The following is a 23,262-nucleotide window of genomic DNA, read 5'->3' on the forward strand; positions in this document are numbered from 1 at the left end:
ATGGCTGGGTGTCAGTGTTAGGGCTCTATGGCTGGGTGTCAGTGTTAGGGCTCTATGGCTGGGTGTCAGTGTTAGGGCTCTATGGCTGGGTATCAGTGTTAGGGTTCTATGGCTGGGTGTCAGTGTTAGGGCTCTATGGCTGGGTGTCGGTGTTAGGGCTCTATGGCTGGGTGTCGGTGTTAGGGCTCTATGGCTGGGTGTCGGTGTATCAGTGTTAGGGCTCTATGGCTGGGTGTCAGTGTTAGGGCTCTATGGCTGGGTATCAGTGTTAGGGCTCTATGGCTGGGTGTCAGTGTTAGGGCTCTATGGCTGGGTATCAGTGTTAGGGCTCTATGGCTGGGTGTCAGTGTATCAGTGTTAGGGCTCTATGGCTGGGTGTCAGTGTTAGGGCTCTATGGCTGGGTATCAGTGTTAGAGCTCTATGGCTGGGTGTCGGTGTTAGGGCTCTATGGCTGGGTGTCAGTGTATCAGTGTTAGGGCTCTATGGCTGGGTGTCAGTGTATCAGTGTTAGGGCTCTATGGCTGGGTATCAGTGTTAGGGCTCTATGGCTGGGTGTCAGTGTTAGGACTCTATGGTTGGGTGTCAGTGTTAGGGCTCTATGGCTGGGTGTCGGTGTATCAGTGTTAGGGCTCTATGGCTGGGTGTCAGTGTTAGGGCTCTATGGCTGGGTATCAGTGTTAGGGCTCTATGGCTGGGTGTCAGTGTATCAGTGTTAGGGCTCTATGGCTGGGTGTCAGTGTATCAGTGTTAGGGCTCTATGGCTGGGTGTCAGTGTATCAGTGTTAGGGCTCTATGGCTGGGTGTCAGTGTATCAGTGTTAGGGCTCTATGGCTGGGTGTCAGTGTATCAGTGTTAGGGCTCTATGGCTGGGTGTCAGTGTTAGGGCTCTATGGCTGGGTGTCAGTGTTAGGGCTCTATGGCTGGGTGTCGGTGTATCAGTGTTAGGGCTCTATGACTGGGTGTCAGTGTATCAGTGTTAGGGCTCTATGGCTGGGTGTCAGTGTTAGGGCTCTATGGCTGGGTGTCAGTGTTAGGGCTCTATGGCTGGGTGTCAGTGTTAGGGCTCTATGGCTTGGTGTCAGTGTTAGGGCTCTATGGCTGGGTATCAGTGTTAGGGCTCTATGGCTGGGTGTCGGTGTTAGGGCTCTATGGCTGGGTGTCAGTGTATCAGTGTTAGGGCTCTATGGCTGGGTGTCAGTGTTAGGGCTCTATGGCTGGGTGTCAGTGTTAGGGCTCTATGGCTGGGTATCAGTGTTAGGGCTCTATGGCTGGGTGTCAGTGTTAGGGCTCTATGGCTGGGTATCAGTGTTAGGGCTCTATGGCTGGGTATCAGTGTTAGGGCTCTATGGCTGGGTATCAGTGTTAGGGCTCTATTTCTGGGTATCAGTGTTAGGGCTCTATGGCTGGGTATCAGTGTTAGGGCTCTATGGCTGGGTATCAGTGTTAGGGCTCTATGGCTGGGTATCAGTGTTAGGGCTCTATGGCTGGGTATCAGTGTTAGGGCTCTATGGCTGGGTGTCAGTGTATCAGTGTTAGGGCTCTATGGCTGGGTGTCAGTGCTAGGGCTCTATGGCTGGGTGTCAGTGTATCAGTGTTAGGGTTCTATGCCTGGTGTCAGTGTTAGGTTAAATGTGTGTCTATAGATATAATCAGTTACTTAAATGGTGTCAGCAGCTGACAGCAGAGACTCAGACTGTTTCTGTAGCTGGTTCTGGCCACATGACGGACTGGCTGGCTGGTAATGTAATGGAATGTATGGGCACTTCAGTTCTTATTCTGTTCCCAGAAGGAGTTGAGACCAGGGTGTCATCCTGGGTTTAGCTCCCAGTGAATTGTATTCTGGGGCTACTGTAACAAAGGTGCCTTTTCCTGGCAATTAAGATGCAAAAATCTCTGTCTCTCTCCCTCTCTCCCTCCCTCCTTACCCCCTTCCTTCCCTCCCTCCCTCATAAAGGATCATTTAATTGTGGCGATCCTGTTCTTGGCTCTAGCTCTGACCAGCTGTAGTGTTATTATATCAGTCAGACAGATTTTCAGCTCAACCAAACATCACACACATTAAAACCTCTCAGACCCTCTTGAACTCTTAAAAGCATCAAAAGCAAGGGAATATTTCACAATGAGCCAATTTGGAAAGCAAAGATTAGTATGTGGCTGTTGGTCCATGAATGGACATAGGTTAAATATAAGGACATATTGGGAAAGAATGGGGAAATAGTTTTAGTCATAAATGATCTTATCTGAATGTGGAAAGAATGGGGAAATAGTTTTAGTCATAAATGATCTTATCTGAATGTGGAAAGAATGGGGAAATAGTTTTAGTCATAAATGATCTTATCTGAATGTGGAAAGAATGGGGAAATAGTTTTAGTCATAAATGATCTTATCTGAATGTGGAAAGAATGGGGAAATAGTTTTAGTCATAAATGATCTTATCTGAATGTGGAAAGAATGGGGAAATAGTTTTAGTCATAAATGATCTTATCTGAATGTGGAAAGAATGGGGAAATAGTTTTAGTCATAAATGATCTTATCTGAATGTGGAAAGAATGGGGAAATAGTTTTAGTCATAAATGATCTTATCTGAATGTGGAAAGAATGGGGAAATAGTTTTAGTCATAAATGATCTTATCTGAATGTGGAAAGAATGGGGAAATAGTTTTAGTCATAAATGATCTTATCTGAATGTGGAAAGAATGGGGAAATAGTTTTAGTCATAAATGATCTTATCTGAATGGGGAAATAGTTTTAGTCATAAATGATCTTATCTGAATGTGGAAAGAATGGGGAAATAGTTTTAGTCATAAATGATCTTATCTGAATGTGGAAAGAATGGGGAAATAGTTTTAGTCATAAATGATCTTATCTGAATGTGGAAAGAATGGGGAAATAGTTTTAGTCATAAATGATCTTATCTGAATGTGGAAAGAATGGGGAAATAGTTTTAGTCATAAATGATCTTATCTGAATGTGGAAAGAATGGGGAAATAGTTTTAGTCATAAATGATCTTATCTGAATGTGGAAAGAATGGGGAAATAGTTTTAGTCATAAATGATCTTATCTGAATGTGGAAAGAATGGGGAAATAGTTTTAGTCATAAATGATCTTATCTGAATGTGGAAAGAATGGGGAAATAGTTTTAGTCATAAATGATCTTATCTGAATGTGGAAAGAATGGGGAAATAGTTTTAGTCATAAATGATCTTATCTGAATGTGGAAAGAATGGGGAAATAGTTTTAGTCATAAATGATCTTATCTGAATGTGGAAAGAATGGGGAAATAGTTTTAGTCATAAATGATCTTATCTGAATGTGGAAAGAATGGGGAATTAGTTTTAGTCATAAATGATCTTATCTGAATGTGGAAAGAATGGGGAATTAGTTTTAGTCATAAATGATCTCAGATTCTTTGGAAAGGCGAACCCCAGATCTTATTATAGAAACTCCCAACAACTCTCAACCAATCACAACACTGTATCTGACTGAAACAACTGACCCCAATAACTCAACCAATCACAACACTGTATCTGACTGAAACACCTGACCACAATAACTCAACCAATCACAACACTGTATCTGACTGAAACAAGAAGCACCTGAACCCAATAACTCAACCACAATTTTACAACATGGTCCAGGGAGGACCACACACTGGACCGACATACTGGACCCACACACTGGACCCACACACTGGACCCACACACTGGACCCACACACTGGAACCACAAACTGGACCCACACACTGGACCCACACACTGGACCCAACACACTGGACCCAACACACTGGACCCAACACACTGGACCCACACACTGGACCCACACACTGGACCCACATACTGGACCCACAGACTGAACCCACACACTGGCCCACACACTGGACCTACACACTGGACCTACACACTGGACCTACACACTGGACCTACACACTGGACCCACACACTGGACCCACATACTGAACCCACACACTGGACCCACAGACTGAACCAACACACTGGACCCACACACTGGACCCATACACGGAACCCACACACTGGACCCACACACTGGACCCACACACTGGAACCACACACTGGACCCACACACTGGACCCACACACTGGACCCACAGACTGGACCCACATACTGGACCCACATACTGGACCCACACACTGGACCCACACACTGGAACCACACACTGGACCCACACACTGGACCCACAGACTGGAACCACACACTGGAACCACACACTGGAACCACACACTGGACCCAAAGACTGAACCCACAGACTGAACCCACACACTGGAACCACACACTGAACCCACAGACTGAACCCACAGACTGAACCCACAGACTGAACCCACAGACTGAACCCACAGACTGGACCCACACACTGGACCCACACACTGGAACCACACACTGGACCCACACACTGGACCCACAGACTGGAACCACACACTGGACCCACAGACTGAACCAACACACTAGACCCACACACTGGACCCACAGACTGGACCCACAGACTGGACCCACAGACTGGACCCACACACTGGACCCACACACTGGACCCACAGACTGAACCCACACACTGAACCCACACACTGAACCCACACACTGGACCCACATACTGGACCCACACACTGGACCCACACACTGGAACCACACACTGGACCCAAAGACTGAACCCACAGACTGGACCCACACACTGGACCCACACACTGGACCCACAGACTGAACCCACAGACTGAACCCACACACTGGACCCACACACTGGACCCACACACTGGACCCAAAGACTGAACCCACAGACTGGACCCACACACTGGACCCACACACTGGACCCACAGACTGGACCCACAGACTGAACCCACAGACTGAACCCACACACTGGACCCACACACTGGACCCACAGACTGGAACCACACACTGGAACCACATACTGGACCCACACACTGGAACCAAACACTGGACCCACATACTGGACCCACACACTGGAACCGAACACTGGACCCACACACTGGACCCACACACTGGAACCACACACTGGACCCACAGACTGAACCAACACACTGGACCCTCACACTGGACCCACACACTGGACCCATACTGGACAGTTCCTAGATGCTGTAGTGATGACAGACAGTTCTTAGATACTGTAGTGATGACAGACAGTTCTTAGATACTGTAGTGATGACAGACAGTTCCTAGATACTTTAGTGATGACAGACAGTTCCTAGATACTGTAGTGGTGACAGACAGTTCTGTAGCGCAGCACAGATTGGAACACTGCGAATGTTCCATTGTGAATTACTTACATTCTCATCATTGTTTTGTAAAGCTAAATTACAGCCACACACACACGCGCACACACACGCGCGCACACACACACACACACACACACACACACACACACACACACACACACACACACACACACACACACACACACACACACACACACACACACACACACACACACACACACACACACACACACACACACAAATACAAGGCGATCAGACTGTTAAATAGTCACCACTAGCTCAGTACCCTGCCTTTAACTTTAGTGACTATTACTAGCCGGTTACCACCCAGTACTCAACCCTGCAATTTAGAGACTACTATCCTATGCACATAGTCATGGAACACTGGTCTCCCTCTCCAGGTTATAATGATTACCTGTCTCCCTCTCCAGGTTATAATGATTACCTGTCTCCCTCAACTCCACTCCAGGTTATAATGATTACCTGTCTCCCTCTCCAGGTTATAATGATTACCTGTCTCCCTCTACTCCTCTCCAGGTTATAATGATTACCTGTCTCCCTTTCCAGGTTATAATGATTACCTGTCTCCCTTTCCAGGTTATAATGATTACCTGTCTCCCTCTCCAGGTTATAATGATTACCTGTCTCCCTCCTCAGGTTATAATGATTACCTGTCTCCCTCTCCAGGTTATAATGATTACCTGTCTCCCTCTCCAGGTTATAATGATTACCTGTCTCCCTCTCCAGGTTATAATGATTACCTGTCTCCCTCTCCAGGTTATAATGATTACCTGTCTCCCTCTCCAGGTTATAATGATTACCTGTCTCCCTCTCCAGGTTATAATGATTACCTGATTCTGATTTCTTGTCAGGGGGCTGGGTTATCTGGGTTATCTGTATAATAACTGTTGATGTTTAATGGCTGTTATTTATGAATTGATTGATTGATAATAATTGTCTCTCTCCCCAGGCTTATCCTGCCCTATGAGAGGTTCACTAAAGGAGAGGAAGATAAGCCCCTCCCCCTATCCAAACCCCGTAAAGACCTCACCACCCAGCAGGAGGTCCCCAAGACCAAGGTTCCCACGGTGACGCAGTGCCCCAAAGAGGAGCAACACCCACAAAACCCCCAACCCCCCAGGACTGAACAGGACCCCTGTGCTAAAGACCTGGAACTCTCACCAGTCAGTCCCATTCTCTCTCTCTCTCCCTCTCTCTCTCTTTCTCTGTGTCCCTCTCTCTCCTCCCAGTCAGTCTAATTCTCTTTCTTTCTCTCTCTCCTCCCAGTCAGTGTGGTGGTTAATTTCTGTATTTACCAAATGAGGTGAGAGACAAACTTCACAAACCAGTCAGAGTTATACTTAAACTACATCTTTAATAATAATAGCTTTGCAATAGCATTTGACTTTCAATGAATGAACCATTGAAAGTGACAACACAAAAGTACAAAGATCCTTTATAGCCGAGATACACCCCTCTCAACCTATATGACGAACAACAGATACATAGAATTAGGTCAAGGTTAAGATTTGTATGAAAGGTATCTCTAATACACAGCAGACAGCATCTGCTGTGTCAACAGTTTTAATTGTATAGACCAGTGTCTGGTCCTCTGACTCCAAACTGGAACCATCTCACCCTGCTACGGTATAGAACAGAAACATTACCTCATTCTCTGGAATGCTCAGCAGCAGCTACTCTTCCTGGGGTTTATTATGGATCCCCATTAGTTCCTGCCAAGGCAGCAGCTACTCTTCCTGGGGTTTATTATGGATCCCCATTAGTTCCTGTCAAGTCAGCAGCTACTCTCCCTGCTACGGTATAGAACAGAAACATTACCTCATTCTCTGGAATGCTCAGCAGCAGCTACTCTTCCTGGGGTTTATTATGGATCCCCATTAGTTCCTGCCAAGGCAGCAGCTACTCTTCCTGGGGTTTATTATGGATCCCCATTAGTTCCTGTCAAGTCAGCAGCTACTCTCCCTGCTACGGTATAGAACAGAAACATTACCTCATTCTCTGGAATGCTCAGCAGCAGCTACTCTTCCTGGGGTTTATTATGGATCCCCATTAGTTCCTGCCAAGGCAGCAGCTACTCTTCCTGGGGTTTATTATGGATCCCCATTAGTTCCTGTCAAGTCAGCAGCTACTCTTCCTGGGGTTTATTATGGATCCCCATTAGTTCCTGTCAAGTCAGCAGCTACTCTTCCTGGGGTTTATTATGGATCCCCATTAGTTCCTGTCAAGTCAGCAGCTACTCTCCCTGCTACGGTATAGAACAGAAACATTACCTCATTCTCTGGAATGCTCAGCAGCAGCTACTCTTCCTGGGGTTTATTATGGATCCCCATTAGATCCTGCCAAGGCAGCAGCAACTCTTCCTGGGGTTTATTATGGATCACCATTAGTTCCTGCCAAGGCAGCAGCTACTCTTCCTGGGGCTTATTATGGATCCCCATTAGTACCTGCCAAGGCAGCAGCTACTCTTCCTGGGGTTTATTATGGATCCCCATTAGATCCTGCCAAGGCAGCAGCTACTCTTCCTGGGGTTTATTATGGATCCCCATTAGATCCTGCCAAGGCAGCTGCAACTCTTCCTGGTGTTTATTATGGATCACCATTAGTACCTGCCAAGGCAGCAGCTACTCTTCCTGGGGTTTATTATGGATCCCCATTAGTTCCTGCCAAGGCAGCAGCAACTCTTCCTGGGGTTTATTATGGATCCCCATTAGTTCCTGCCAAGGCAGCAGCTACTCTTCCTGGGGCTTATTATGGATCCCCATTAGTACCTGCCAAGGCAGCAGCTACTCTTCCTGGGGTTTATTATGGATCCCCATTAGATCCTGCCAAGACAGCAGCTACTCTTCCTGGGGTTTATTATGGATCCCCATTAGATCCTGCCAAGGCAGCAGCAACTCTTCTTGGGGTTTATTATGGATCACCATTAGTACCTGCCAAGGCAGCAGCTACTCTTCCTGGGGTTTATTATGGATCCCCGTTAGTTCCTGCCAAGGCAGCAGCTACTCTTCCTGGGGTTTATTATGGATCCCCATTAGATCCTGCCAAGGCAGCAGCTACTCTTCCTGGGGTTTATTATGGATCCCCGTTAGTACCTGCCAAGGCAGCAGCTACTCTTCCTGGGGTTTATTATGGATCCCCGTTAGTACCTGCCAAGGCAGCAGCTACTCTTCCTGGGGCTTATTATGGATCCCCGTTAGTACCTGCCAAGGCAGCAGCTACTCTTCCTGGGGTTTATTATGGATCCCCATTAGATCCTGCCAAGGCAGCAGCTACTCTTCCTGGGGTTTATTATGGATCCCCGTTAGTACCTGCCAAGGCAGCAGCTACTCTTCCTGGGGTTTATTATGGATCCCCGTTAGTACCTGCCAAGGCAGCAGCTACTCTTCCTGGGGCTTATTATGGATCCCCATTAGTACCTGCCAAGGCAGCAGCAACTCTTCCTGGGGTTTATTATGGATCCCCGTTAGTACCTGCCAAGGCAGCAGCTACTCTTCCTGGGGCTTATTATGGATCCCCGTTAGTTCCTGCCAAGGCAGCAGCTACTCTTCCTGGGGCTTATTATGGATCCCCGTTAGTTCCTGCCAAGGCAGCAGCTACTCTTCCTGGGGCTTATTATGGATCCCCATTAGTTCCTGCCAAGGCAGCAGCTACTCTTCCTGGGGTTTATTATGGATCCCCGTTAGTACCTGCCAAGGCAGCAGCAACTCTTCCTGGGGTTTATTATGGATCCCTGTTAGTTCCTGCCAAGGCAGCAGCAACTCTTCCTGGGGTTTATTATGGATCCCCATTAGTTCCTGCCAAGGCAGCAGCTACTCTTCCTGGGGCTTATTATGGATCCCCATTAGTACCTGCCAAGGCAGCAGCTACTCTTCCTGGGGTTTATTATGGATCCCCATTAGATCCTGCCAAGGCAGCAGCTACTCTTCCTGGGGTTTATTATGGATCCCCATTAGTTCCTGCCGAGGCATCAGCTACTCTTCCTGGGGTTTATTATGGATCCCCATTAGTTCCTGCCGAGGCAGCAGCAACTCTTCCTGGGTTTTTTTATGGATCCCCATTAGTACCTGCCAAGGCAGCAGCTACTCTTCCTGGGGTTTATTATGGATCCCCATTAGATCCTGCCAAGGCAGCAGCTACTCTTCCTGGGGTTTATTATGGATCCCCGTTAGTTCCTGCCAAGGCAGCAGCAACTCTTCCTGGGGTTTATTATGGATCCCCATTAGTTCCTGCCGAGGCAGCAGCAACTCTTCCTGGGGTTTATTATGGATCCCCATTAGTTCCTGCCAAGGCAGCAGCTACTCTTCCTGGGGCTTATTATGGATCCCCGTTAGTTCCTGCCAAGGCAGCAGCTACTCTCCCTGGGGTTTATTATGGATCCCCGTTAGTTCCTGCCAAGGCAGCAGCTACTCTTCCTGGGGCTTATTATGGATCCCCGTTAGTTCCTGCCAAGGCAGCAGCTACTCTTCCTGGGGCTTATTATGGATCCCCATTAGTTCCTGCCAAGGCAGCAGCTACTCTTCCTGGGGTTTATTATGGATCCCCGTTAGTACCTGCCAAGGCAGCAGCAACTCTTCCTGGGGTTTATTATGGATCCCCGTTAGTTCCTGCCAAGGCAGCAGCTACTCTTCCTGGGGCTTATTATGGATCCCCGTTAGTACCTGTCTCTCTGTTTAGAATCAGGAATCTGTAGGGGTTGTAAAGGCTGTAAGACTAGTTCAATAACTCAGAGGAGCTGTTGAGCCTGTTGAGTGATTCAGGTGTTTAGCCCCATAGCGCCAGAGCCAATAGACACACCCACTGCTGCAGAAGCCCTGTCTGTATAGTGGTCCCCAGCTAAGCCCTTACCCTGGACATGTTCTGTTGATGTGTGTGAGTGTCTGGATGGGTGGAGGATGTATTCCGGAAGTTAGCAACATAGTCCTGTCACTTTGAGTGACGCCAGAGGAGATGGCTGCTGTTTTACGACCTCCTAAACAGATTGAGTGTGTTTTTTCACGTTATTTGCAACATATTTTGTACATAATGCTACTGCCACATTCTCTTATGACCGAAAAGAGCTTCTGGATATCAGAATAACAATTACTCACCTCGTACTGGACGAGTCGGACGCGAAGGATTTACCTCAGACACCAGACAAGGCCAAAATCCCCGTCATTCGCATGAAGAAGAGAAGTGTATATAGGACACGTAGGTTTGGGTGCCTTGTAAGGATCTGACGGCGAGTGGGTAACCCGCCTCTACCATCTGTCCTATTAGCCAATGTGCAATCACTGGAGAATAAACTGGATGAGATCCGTTCAACACTATCCCACCAACGGGACATTAAACTAATATCTTATGTTTCACGGAGGGCTGAACAACAACATGGATAACATACAGTGTCACGAGAATTATGTTCTCAAAGTTCATAAACCCAATCCAATTAACTACTCAGCCTGAAACCCAGAATTTGTAAGAAACTAGTTGAAATGAATCAGACGGAGGCCCAGCTACGATCGTCAGAAAGTTTATTTACGAGAGCGCTCCTCTGTTGTACAAAACAATTCATTTTATACTGGCTTCTCACGCACCCACATTCACACTAACATTCACACTAACATACACACACACATTCACACTAACATTAGCACACAATGTCCTGTTACCCAGCCGACAAAGATTAGGGACCGTGAGAATCACCTCCTGTCCTTTCCCAAAATCTCTCAGTGGCCCCTAGCCAATAAAGACATAAACATTAGCTATATTGTTTTACCCTAATTCTGACTAGAACTACACATTTATTGATTATAATTTTATACATTCTAATCAATTCCATACAATTTGATTGTTTCAGGGTGGAATATTCTAATCATTCAATTAACAGATAAATCCCATTAACATCCTATCCTACCAACTGGCCATTAAACTAATATGTTGTGTTTCACCGAGTTGGGGCTGAACAACAACATGGATAACATACAGCTGGCTGGATTTTACGCTGCATCGGCAAGACAGAACAGCTGCCTCCATCCGGTAAGACAAGGGGTGGAGGTCTGTGTCTATTTGTAAGTAACAGCTGGTGCACAAAATCTAATATTTTGGAAGTCTCGAGGTTTTGCTCGCCTGAGGTAGAGTATCTTATGATAAGATGTAGACCACACTATTTACCAAGAGAGTTTTCATCTATATTTTTGTAGCTGTCTATTTACCATCACAAACCGATGCTGGCACTAAGACGGCACTCAGCAAGTGTCACGATTGTCATAATAAGTGGACCAAAGCGCAGTGTGATCTGGGTTCCACATCTTTCATTTACTGAGTGAAACTCACAGCAAAACAAAACAATAAATCTCAAACGAAATGTGAAGCTAACAGTAGTTCTAACAGGCAACTATCCATAGTCAAGATCCCACAAAGCACAATGGGGGAAATGGCTGCCTAAATATAATCCCCAATCAGAGACAACGATAAACAACTGCCTCTGATTGGGACCCATACCAGGCCAACATAAATCATAAATCACCTAGATAACCCACCTAGATAACCCATGACGGCTCCGGTGCGGGGCGAAGTATCCACTCCGCTCTCGGAAAAGTCAATGGCGGGGATCGTCGCCGGATGTTCCGGACCGTGGATCATCGCTGGGGACTCCAAACTGTAGGTCGTCGCTGGGGACTCCGGACCATAGATCGTTGCTGGAGGCTCCGGACTGGGAACCCTTGCAGGAGGCTCTGGACCGTCGCTGGAGGTTCTGGACCGCATACAGTCGCTGGAGGCTCTGGACCGCAGACCGTCGCTGCTCAGGATGTTCCGGACCGTGGACCGTCTCAGGAGGTTCCGGAACCGTGGACCGTCTCAGGAGGTTCCGGAACCGTGGACCGTCTCAGGAGGTTCCGGAACCGTGGACCGTCTCAGGAGGTTCCGGAACCGTGGACCGTCTCAGGAGGTTCCGGAACCGTGGACCGTCTCAGGAGGTTCCGGAACCGTGGACCGTCTCAGGAGGTTCCGGAACCGTGGACCGTCTCAGGAGGTTCCGGACCGTGGACCGTCTCAGGAGGTTCCGGACCGTGGACCGTCGCCGGAAGCTCCGGACCGTGGACCGTCTCACGCAGGATATCCTGGACCGAGGAGGTGCACTGGAGACCAGGCGCGCTGAGCCGGCACAACCCGTCCTGGACGACAAGTGGCACAGAACGCACCGGGCTGTGAATCTGCACTGGAGAGACAGTGCGTATCACCGCAAAACATAGTGCCTGCCAGGTCACACGCTCCCCACGGTGAGTACAGAGAGTTGGCTCTGTCTCAATCCCCTCAACTTTCGCTGCCAACTTCTCGCTCAATCTGTCCCAAGCCTACCAGACGAGCCAAATGTGTGTCTTCACTGACATTTTCAACCTGTCCCTGACTGAGTCTGTAATACCAACATGTTTCAAGCAAACCACCATAGTCCCAGTGCCTTAAAACACCAAGGTAACCTGCCTAAATGACTACAGACCCGTAGCACGTGCAGTCATGAAGTGCATTGAAAGGCTGGTAATGACTCACATTAACACCATTATCCCAGAAACCCTAGACCCACTCCAATTTGCATACCGCCCCAACAGATCCACAAATGATGCAATATCTATTGCATGCCGGACTGCCAATTCCCACCTGGACAAAAGGAACACCTACAGTTGAAGTTTACATACACCTTCACCAAATACATTTAAACTCAGTTTTTCACAATGCCTGACATTTAATCCTAGTAAAAATTTACTGTCTTAGGTCAGTTAGGATCACCACTTTATTTTAAGAATGTGAAATGTCAGAATAATAGTAGAGAGAAGGATTTATTTCAGCTTTTATTTCTTTCATCACATTCCCAGTGGGTCAGAAGTATACATACACTCAATTAGTATTTGGTAGCATTGCCTTTTAAATTGTTTAACTTGAGTCAAACTTTTCGGGTAGCCTTCCACAAGCTTCCCACAAAACGTTGGGTGAATTTTGGCCCATTCCTCCTGACAGAGCTGGTGTAACTGAGTCAGGTTTGTAGGCCTCCTTGCTCGCACACGCTTTTTCAGTTCTGCCCTTAAATTTTCTATAGGATTGAGGTCAGGGCTTTGTGATGGCCTCTCCGATACCTTGACTTTGTTGTCCTTAAGCCATTTTGCCACAACTTTGGAAGTATGCTTGGTGTCATTGTCCATTTGGAAGACCCATTTGCGACCAAGCTTTAACTTCCTGACTGATGCCTTGAGATGTTGCTTCAATATATCCACACAATTGTCCCCCCTCATGATGCCATCTATTTTGTGAAGTGCACCAGTCCCTAACGCAGCAAAGAACCCCCACAAATTGATGCTGCCACCCCCGTGCTTCACTGTTGGGATGGTGTTCTTCGGCTTGCAAATCTCCCCCTTTTTCCTCCAAACACAACGATGGTCATTATGGCCAAACATTTTTTCATCAGACCAGAGGACATTTCTCCAAAAAGTACGAGCTTTGTCCCCATGTGCAGTTGCAAACCGTAGTCTGGATTTTTTATGGCGGTTTTGGAGCAGTGGCTTCTTCCTTGCTGAGCAGCCTTTCAGGACTCATTGTATTGTGGATATAGATACTTTTGTACCTGTTTCCTCCAGCATCTTCACAAGGTCCTTTGCTGTTGCTCTGGGATTGATTTGCACTTTTCGCACCAAAGTACGTTCATTTCAAGGAGACAGAACGCGTCTCCTTCCTGAGCGGCTGTGTGGTCCCATGGTGTTTATACTTGCACACTATTGTTTGTACAGATGAACGTGGTACCTTCAGGCGTTTGGAAATTGCTACCAATGATGAACCAGACTTGTGGAGGTCTACAAAACAAATTCTGAGGTCTTGGCTGATTTCGTTTGATTTTCCCATGATGTCAAGCAAAGAGGCACTGAGTTTGAAGGTAGGCCTTGAAATACATCCACAGGTACACCTCCAATTGACTCAAATGATGTCAATTAGCCTATCAGAAGCTTCTAACGCCATGACATCATTTTCTGGAATTTTCAGAGCTTTTTAAAGACACAGTCAACTTAGTGTATGTAAACTTCTGACCCACTGGAATTGTGATACAGTGAATTACAAGTGAAATAATCTGTCTGTAAACAGCTGTTGGAAAAATTACTTGTCATGCACAAATTAGATGTCCTAACCGACTTTCCAAAACTATAGTTTGTTAACCAGAAATTTGTGGAGTGGTTGAAAAACAAGTTTTAATGACTCCAACCTAAGTGTATGTAAACTTCCGACTTCAACTGTATGTAAGAATGCTATTCATTGACTACATCTGTGTTCAACACCATAGTGCCCTCAAGGCTCATCACTAAGCTAAGGACCCTGGTTCTAAACACCTCCCTCTGCAACTGGATCCTGGACTTCCTGACAGGCCGCCCCCGTGTGTTAAGGGTAGGTAACAACACATCCACCATGCTGATCCTCAACACTGGAGCCCCTCAGGGTTCGTGCTCAGTCCCCTCAAGCACGACTCCAACAACATTACGTTTTCCGATGACACAACAGTGGTAGGCCTGATCACCAACAACGATGAGAGCCTATAGGGAGGAGGTCAGAGACCTGGCAGTGTGGTGCCAGGATAAAATCCTCTCCCTCAACGCGATCAAGACAAAGGAGATGATTGTGGACTACAGGAAAAGGAGGGCCGAGGACTCCCCCATTCTCATAGACAGGGCTGTAGTGGATCAGGTTGAGAGCTTCAAGTTCCTTGGTGTCCACATCACCAACACATTTTCATGGTCCAAACACACCAAGACAGTCATGGAGGGCACGACAACGCCTATTCCCCTCAGGAGACTGAAAAGATTTGGCATGGGACCTCAGATCCTCAAAAAGTTCTAGATCTACACCATCGAGAGCTTCCTGACTGATTGCATCACCGCCTGGTATTGCAACTGCTCAGCCTCCGACCGCAGCCTCCACATTGACTCTGTACGGGTACCCCTTGTATATAGCCTCCAAATGGACTCTGTACCGGTACCCCATGTATATAGCCTCCACATTGACTCTGTACCGGTACCCCCTGTATATGGCCTCCACATGGACTCTACCTGTACCCCATGTATATAGCCTCCACATTGAAATCTGGTTTCCCAATGAAAACTCATTGAATAGACAGTGACCTCAAAAAAATAAAAATCTGAATGGTTTGTCCTCGGGGTTTTGCCTGCTACATACGTTCTGTTATACTCACAGACATGATTCAAACAGTTTTAGAAACGTCAGAGTGTTTTCTATCCAAATCTACTAATAATATGCATATCTTATATTCTGGGGATGAGTAGCAGGAAGTTGAATTGGGGCACGCTATTTATCCAAAAGTGCAAATGCTGCCCCCTATCCCGAAGAAGTTTTAAGGGCTTGTAAGTAAGCATTTCACAGTGACCTGTTCTATTGGGTACATGTGACAAATACAATTTGATTTGATTTTGATTTGAGAGTCAGCAGACCTGAAAGGACCTGTCAGTCAGTCCACCAGCCCTCCAGCTCCCTACAACCCTACCACCCTAGAGTTCAGAGGTCAGGGGTTAGAGGTTACCCACCACTTCTGCCCACAGCTGAAGGGAATGTCCTCACAGTGTTATTACCATGGAAACAGTGCAATCTGATTTCTACACAAGGGGAGAGAAGACCTGCCCATAGGGTCCTGGTGAAAAGTAGTGCACTATAAAATGAACAGGGTGCTGTTTGGGACACATTTCTGCTTGAGGCTGATCCCTGTGGTTAAAGTGGCAGCATTGTGGTGTCAACACTAAGCCTTGAGGCTGAAGCCCTGTGGTTAAAGTGGCAGCATTGTGGTGTCAACACTAAGCCTTGAGGCTGAAGCCCTGTGGTTAAAGTGGTAGCATTGTGGTGTCAACACTAAGCCTTGAGGTTGATCCCTGTGGTTAAAGTGGCAGCATTCTGGAGTCAACACTAAGCGGATCTCACAGGGTGCTTAGCAGCAGGGTCACGTGTCTGTCAGAAATATATGATTATGAACTCTACTTAAGTCCGACTGGCCGAGTCATTTGATATCAGCAATTTGCAAACAGAGCCCAGGGTTTATTTCTCCAGGAATGATTTCAGACCACAGAGGCTTATTCTGCCGAGCTCCACATCTCCACAAACCCTCTGTTGGTCTGTTGATGGCAACAGTTCATTAGAGAGGAGAAGAGGGAGACTGGTGGATTGGACTGTGCATGTAAACGTTATTCAGTACTACCTCTGTAGTGTGTATTGGTGGTCTGGTTCCTAACTGTCCGTGTGCCAGTAAACCCCCTGTAAACTCTTAATATTACCTCTATAATGGACTCTGGTTCCTGACTGTCCCCTGTGTCTGATGTCTGTCTGGTTCCTAACTGTCCTCTGTGTCTGATGTCTGTCTGGTTCCTAACTGTCCTCTGTGTCTGTTGTCTGTCTGGTTCATAACTGTCCTCTGTGTCTGTTGTCTGTTTAGTTCCTGACTGTCCTCTGTGTCAGTTGTCTCTCTGGTTTCTAACTGTCCTCTGTGTCTGTTGTCTGTCTGGTTCATAACTGTCCTCTGTGTCTGTTGTCTGTCTGGTTCATAACTGTCCTCTGTGTCTGTTGTCTGTTTAGTTCCTGACTGTCCTCTGTGTCTGTTGTCTGTCTGGTTCCTAACTGTCCTCTGTGTCTGTTGTCTCTCTGGTTCCTAACTGTCCTCTGTGTCTGTTGTCTGTCTGGTTCATAACTGTCCTCTGTGTCTGTCTGTTTAGTTCCTGACTGTCCTCTGTGTCTGATGTCTGTCTGGTTCCTGACTGTTCTCTGTGTCTGTTGTCTGTCTGGTTCCTAACTGTCCTCTGTCTGTTATCTGTAGGTTCCTAACTGTCCTCTGTCTGTTGTCTCTCTGGTTCCTAACTGTCCTCTGTGTCTGTCTCTCTGGTTCCTAACTGTCCTCTGTGTCTGTTGTCTGTCTGGTTCCTAACGTTCCTCTGTGTCTGTTGTCTGTCTGGTTCCTAACTGTCCTCTGTCTGTTATCTGTCTGGTTCCTAACTGTCCTCTGTGTCTGTTGTCTCTCTGGTTCCTAACTGTCCTCTGTGTCTGTTGTCTCTCTGGTTCCTAACTGTCCTCTGTGTCTGTTGTCTGTCTGGTTCATAACTGTCCTCTGTCTGTTATCTGTAGGTTCCTAACTGTCCTCTGTCTGTTATCTGTCTAGTTCCTTACTGTCCTCTGTCTGTTATCTGTCTGGTTCCTAACTGTCCTCTGTCTGTTATCTGTCTGGTTCCTAACTGTCCTCTGTGTCTGTTGTCTCTCTGGTTCCTAACTGTCCTCTGTGTCTGTTGTCTCTCTGGTTCCTAACTGTCCTCTGTGTCTGTTGTCTGTCTGGTTCATAACTGTCCTCTGTGTCTGCTGTCTGTCTGGTTCCTAACTGTCCTCTGTCTGTTATCTGTAGGTTCCTAACTGTCCTCTGTCTGTTATCTGTCTAGTTCCTTACTGTCCTCTGTCTGTTATCTGTCTGGTTCCTAACTGTCCTCTGTCTGTTATCTGTCTGGTTCCGAACTGTCCTCTGTGTCTGTTGTCTCTCTGGTTCCTAACTGTCCTCTGTGTCTGTTGTCTGTCTGGTTCATAACTGTCCTCTGTGTCTGCTGTCTGTCTGGTTCCTAACTGTCCTCTGTCTGTTATCTGTAGGTTCCTAACTGTCCTCTGTCTGTTATCTGTCTAGTTCCTAACTGTCCTCTGTGTCTGTTGTCTGTCTGGTTCCTTACTGTCCTCTGTGTCTGTTGTCTGTCTGGTTCATAACTGTCCTCTGTGTCTGTTGTCTCTCTGGTTCGTAACTGTCCTCTGTGTCTGTTGTCTGTCTGGTTCATAACTGTCCTCTGTGTCTGTTGTCTCTCTGGTTCATAACTGTCCTCTGTGTCTGTTGTCTGTCTGGTTCATAACTGTCCTCTGTGTCTGTTGTCTCTCTGGTTCCTAACTGTCCTCTGTGTCTGTTGTCTGTCTGGTTCATAACTGTCCTCTGTGTCTGTTGTCTGTTTAGTTCCTGACTGTCCTCTGTGGCTGTTGTCTCTCTGGTTCCTAACTGTCCTCTGTGTCTGTTGTCTGTTTAGTTCCAGACTGTCCTCTGTGTCTGTTGTCTGTCTGGTTCCTAACTGTCCTCTGTCTGTTATCTGTAGGTTCCTAACTGTCCTCTGTCTGTTATCTGTCTGGTTCCTAACTGTCCTCTGTGTCTGTTGTCTGTCTGGTTCCTTACTGTCCTCTGTTATCTGTCTGGTTCCTAACTGTCCTCTGTGTCTGTTGTCTGTCTGGTTCCTAACTGTCCTCTGTGGCTGTTGTCTCTCTGGTTCCTAACTGTCCTCTGTGTCTGTTGTCTGTTTAGTTCCTAACTGTCCTCTGTGTCTGTTGTGTTGCAGGAGTGTGAGGAGAAGGAAAGTAGTCCGGAGGAGGAGGGAGTCAAGGTGAAGCAGGAGGTGCCCCTGCCAGCTGGTGAGGTGAGCAGGAGCACCAGTGAGGAGGAGGAGGAGGAGCCAGTAGCGGTCTGCATCAAGGAGAGGGTTCTACACCAAGGAGTTTCCTGGGAGAACAAAGAGAAGCCACCTTCAGACACCACTACACTCCACTTCTTCCCTGTAGACACTCCCACTCCAATAAACCACTCCCACCCTCAGGACCAATGGCAAAAGGAGCTGCCTGACTATTGCAACCCATGTCCCCAGGCCAGGCTGGACCAGTCTGGGTTGACTGAGGAGCCCCAGGGCCCTTACCCTGGCATGGTGGGCATAGTGGAGGTGGTGCTCCCCATTCGGCAGAGGTCCCTACAGTCCCCCAGGGCTCCAGAGGACACCACAGACAGAGAACAGCTCCCTGGACAGGACCACTCCTGTTACAGATACTCTACTATACTCTACCCAGGCAGAGCCCATCCTGGACCTGGCATCAACCATCCAGACACCAACCATTCAGGCACCAACCCTGGCATCAACCATCCAGGCACCAACCCTGGCACCAACCCTGGCATCAACCATCCAGGCACCAACCCTGGCATCAACCATCCAGGCATCAACCATCCAGGCATCAACCATCCAGGCACCAACCATCCAGGCACCAACTCTGGCACCAACCATCCAGGCACCAACCATCCAGGCATCAACCATCCAGGCACCAACTCTGGCACCAACCATCCAGGCACCAACTCTGGCACCAACCTTACAGGCACCAATCCTGGCACCAACCATCCAGGCACCAACCATCCTGGCACCAACCCTGGCAACAACTCTGACACCAACCACCCAGGCACCATGTCTGATCTAGCCAAGAAGAAGCTGCTCTCTCAGGTCAATGGGAACGCCCCTGGGCCATCTCTGCCCAATCACTACACCATTGGCCCACCCCCACCCCTCATCAACACAAGCCTGGCTATTGGCAACGCAGAGGAGTCGGCCAGTCAGCCAATAGCTGGCTGTCAGGGTTCCTGCAGCACAGACACAGCTGTGGTCAAACGTCCGTCTGTCATCCAGCATGCCCAGAGCTTCAAGCCGCTGTTCTGCGAGACAGGGGACAGGAGGGAGAGGGAGGGCCTGAACAGGAACATGTATAAACCAGGGGAACCCTACTCACCCTGTGACCTGACCCAGCACCATCCCCTATCCGATCCATCCCCCCAGACTATACACCATCCCCTATCCCATCCACCCCCCGAGACTAGACACCATCCCCAGCCCCACCCTAACTCTCCCTATGACCTGACCCAGCCCCACCCTAACTCTCCCTGTGACCTGACCCAGCCCCACCCTAACTCTCCCTATGACCTGACCCAGCCCCACCCTAACTCTACCTATGACCTTTACCTACGGTGTCCTGAGACGCCCCAACCTGGCCACATTACCAGATTCCTGCCTGACTTCTCCCACCCCCTCCACCCCCAGAACCTCCACCGTTTGTACAACCATACAGAGACACACGCCAGCCAGTTCATCAGCAGCAGGGAGAGGGAGACAGCCTTACCCAGGGACTGTGAGGCTGCGCCTGGCCCGGGAGGGCCGCGGTTCCCCTCCTCTAAACACCCCGACACAATGGGTCTGGGGGGCTACTGTGCCCGTATAAACCCCCTGACCCCCAACCTAACCCCTCACACACTAAGAGACATGACATCTCTCGTACAGACAAGCTCAGAAGACCAACCCACAGACTTAAGTCTTCCCAAGTCCTCTCCTCACAAACCTACCCCCTCCACTGCCACCCCCTCCCTTCACAACAACCCCCACCTCCTCATGCCCCTCCAGGATACTGGGAGGTTCTGTAGAGTCCCCCCCATGACCATGTCCTCCAGCCCCAGACAGCCTGCAGACCCCCAGCCTAACCCCAGGGGGAAGACCCTGAATGGCCAGAGAGGAGGATGGGAGGACCAGGGGCTGGGACACAAGATGGAGGAGCTAAACAGACCCATCCTAGGCACCAAGAATACGTCCAGACCCCAGAACAACGTGTGCACGGCGCACCCACTGAAGAGGAGTCTGGAGGAGCGGGAGAACGGGCCCCCAGAGAGGAAGATCAGAGCTGTCACTCCCATGCACTCTTCCTCCTCATCCTGTACAATCAGGGACAGAGACAGGGAGGGCCACTCGGAGTGGAAGGTCAGGACCCCAGCGCTGGAGGGGGTGGTACCAGCCGACCCACAGCCAGCCCCGGCCCACAGTCTCCACCTACACATCAACTCCTTTGTGGAAGGACACAAGTTCCCCTTCCACTCCTCCCCCCTGTTCCCCGGGGGCCTCTACCCAGAGGCCTTCATCTCTCAGATCCAGGATATGTGTGGGGGCCTGGGCCCCCACAGGCCCCTGGGGTACCACCCCCTACAGTACCTGAAGAACCAGGCCGGCCTCTCTCCTCTGGTCCCGCCCTTCGCTTTCCACTCCTTCATGATGCAAAGACAGGCTCACAGCCCCGCCCACATGTACCGGCACCCTATGGGAGCCTCGTATGGGGAACTGTTGCATCATGGTCTACACCCCATGTCTTCCATGTCTGCCCTCAACACACAGCAACACCCAGACATCAGCCCCTCACAGCTCTCCTCTGTCAAACCAAACACCAAACTATCATAATCCTAACCCGCCCTTCAGAGCCTCACAGCTCTCCTCTGTCCACCCCAACACCAAACTATCCTAACTCAACCACTCCCTACAGACAAGTCAGAAGTTTACATACACCTCAGCCAAATACATTTAAACTCAGTTTTTCACAATTCCAGACGTTTAATCCTAGTAAAAATTCCCTGTCTTATGTCAGTTAGAATCACCCCTTTATTTTAAGAATATGAAATGTCAGAATAATAGTAGTCAGAATTATAGTAGAGAATTCTTTATTTAACCTTTTATTTCTTTCATCACATTCCCAGTGGGTCAGAAGTTTACGTACACTCAATTAGTATTTGGTAGCATTGCCTTTAAATTGTTTAAACTTGGGTCAAATGTTTCGGGTAGCCTTCCACATGCTTCCCACAAAAAGTTAGGAAGAATGGGCCAAAATTTACCCAACAGAGCTGGTGTGATGGCCGCTCCAATATGTTGACTTTGTTGTCCTTAAGCCATTTTGCCAAAACTTTGGAAGTATGTTTGGGGTCATTGTTCATTTGGAAGACCCATTTGCGACCAAGCTTTAACTTCCTGACTGATGTCTTAAGATGTTGCTTCAATATATCCACATAATTTTCCATCCTCATGATTTCATCTGTTTTGTGAAGTGCACCAGTCCCTCCTGCAGCAAAACACCCCCACAACGTGATGCTGCTTCACGGTTGGGATGGTGTTCTTTGGCTTGCAAATCTCCCCCTTTTTCCTCCAAACACAACAATGGTCATTATGGCCAAAGAGTTCTATTTTTGTTTCATCAGACCAGAGGACATTTCTCCAAAAAGTACAATCTTTGTCCCCATGTGCAGTTGCAAACCGTAGTCTGGATTTTTTATGGCAGTTTTGGAGCAGTGGCTTCTTCCTTGCTGAGCAGCCTTTCAGGACTCATTGTATTGTGGATATAGATACTTTTGTACCTGTTTCCTCCAGCATCTTCACAAGGTCCTTTGATCTGGGATTGATTTGCACTTTTTGCACCAAAGTACGTTCATCTCTAGGAGACAGAACGCGTCTCCTTCCTGAGCGGTATGACGGCTGTGTGGTCCCATGGTGTTTATACTTGCGTACTATTGTTTGTACAGAGGAACGTGGTACCTTCAGGTGTTTGGAAATGTCTCCCAAGGATGAACCAGACTTGTGGAGGTCTACAATTTTTTTCTGAGGTCTTGGCGGATTTCTCTTGATCTTCCCATGATGTCAAGCGAAGAGGCACTGAGTTTGAAGGTAGGCGGCCTTGAAACACATCCACAGATACACCTCCAATTGACTCAGATTATGTCAATTAGCCTATCAGAAGCTTCTAAAGCCTTGACATAATTTTCTGGAATTTTCCAAGTTGTTTAAAGGCACAGTCAACTTAGTGTATGTAAACTTCTGACCCACTGGAATTGTGATACAGTGAATTATAAATGAAATAATCTGTCTGTTAACAATTGTTGGAAAAATTACTTGTGTTATGCACAAAGTAGATGTCCTAACCAACTTGCCAAAACTATAGTTTGTTAAACAAGAAATGTGTGAGTGGTTGAGAAATGTATGAGTGGTTGAGAAATGAGTTTTAATGACTCCAACCTAAGTGTATGTAAACTAGTTTTAATGACTCCAACCGAAGTGTATGTAAACTAGTTTTAATGACTCCAACCTAAGTGTATGTAAACTAGTTGTAATGACTCCAACCTAAGTGTATGTAAACTAGTTTTAATGACTCCAACCGAAGTGTATGTAAACTTCAGACTTCAACTGTGTTCCTACAAACTATCCTAACTCAACCATTCCCTACAGACACAGGTATCCCAGCTGATGCAATTAGATAACAGATACCAAGATATGGTTTACTCCCTAGTGTTTCTTATCCCTGGGAACCATCTAAATATTTTTACAAGTTTACCATTTGCACATATTTCTGAAAACGTGCCAACTGGGT

The 23,262-nt window shown here is 47.8% G+C and overlaps 1 protein-coding gene across 1 annotated transcript in view; it reads left to right on the top strand.

Moving 5' to 3' along the window:
- The window catches only part of LOC109887202 (AT-rich interactive domain-containing protein 5B-like), a 134,767-nt gene extending 113,274 nt beyond the window's left edge, over nt 1-21,493 (top strand). Inside the window, exons 9-10 of the mRNA XM_031813183.1 lie at nt 6,212-6,425; nt 18,621-21,493. Of these exons, the coding sequence (XP_031669043.1) occupies nt 6,212-6,425; nt 18,621-21,311 (2,905 nt within the window). The 3' untranslated portion in view covers nt 21,312-21,493. The remainder of the gene's footprint in view (nt 1-6,211; nt 6,426-18,620) is intronic.
- The last annotated feature ends 1,769 nt before the right edge of the window (nt 21,494-23,262 follow it).

This window comes from Oncorhynchus kisutch, unplaced genomic scaffold (assembly GCF_002021735.2).
Source record: "Oncorhynchus kisutch isolate 150728-3 unplaced genomic scaffold, Okis_V2 Okis04b-Okis11a_hom, whole genome shotgun sequence".
Classification (NCBI taxonomy): domain Eukaryota; kingdom Metazoa; phylum Chordata; class Actinopteri; order Salmoniformes; family Salmonidae; genus Oncorhynchus; species Oncorhynchus kisutch.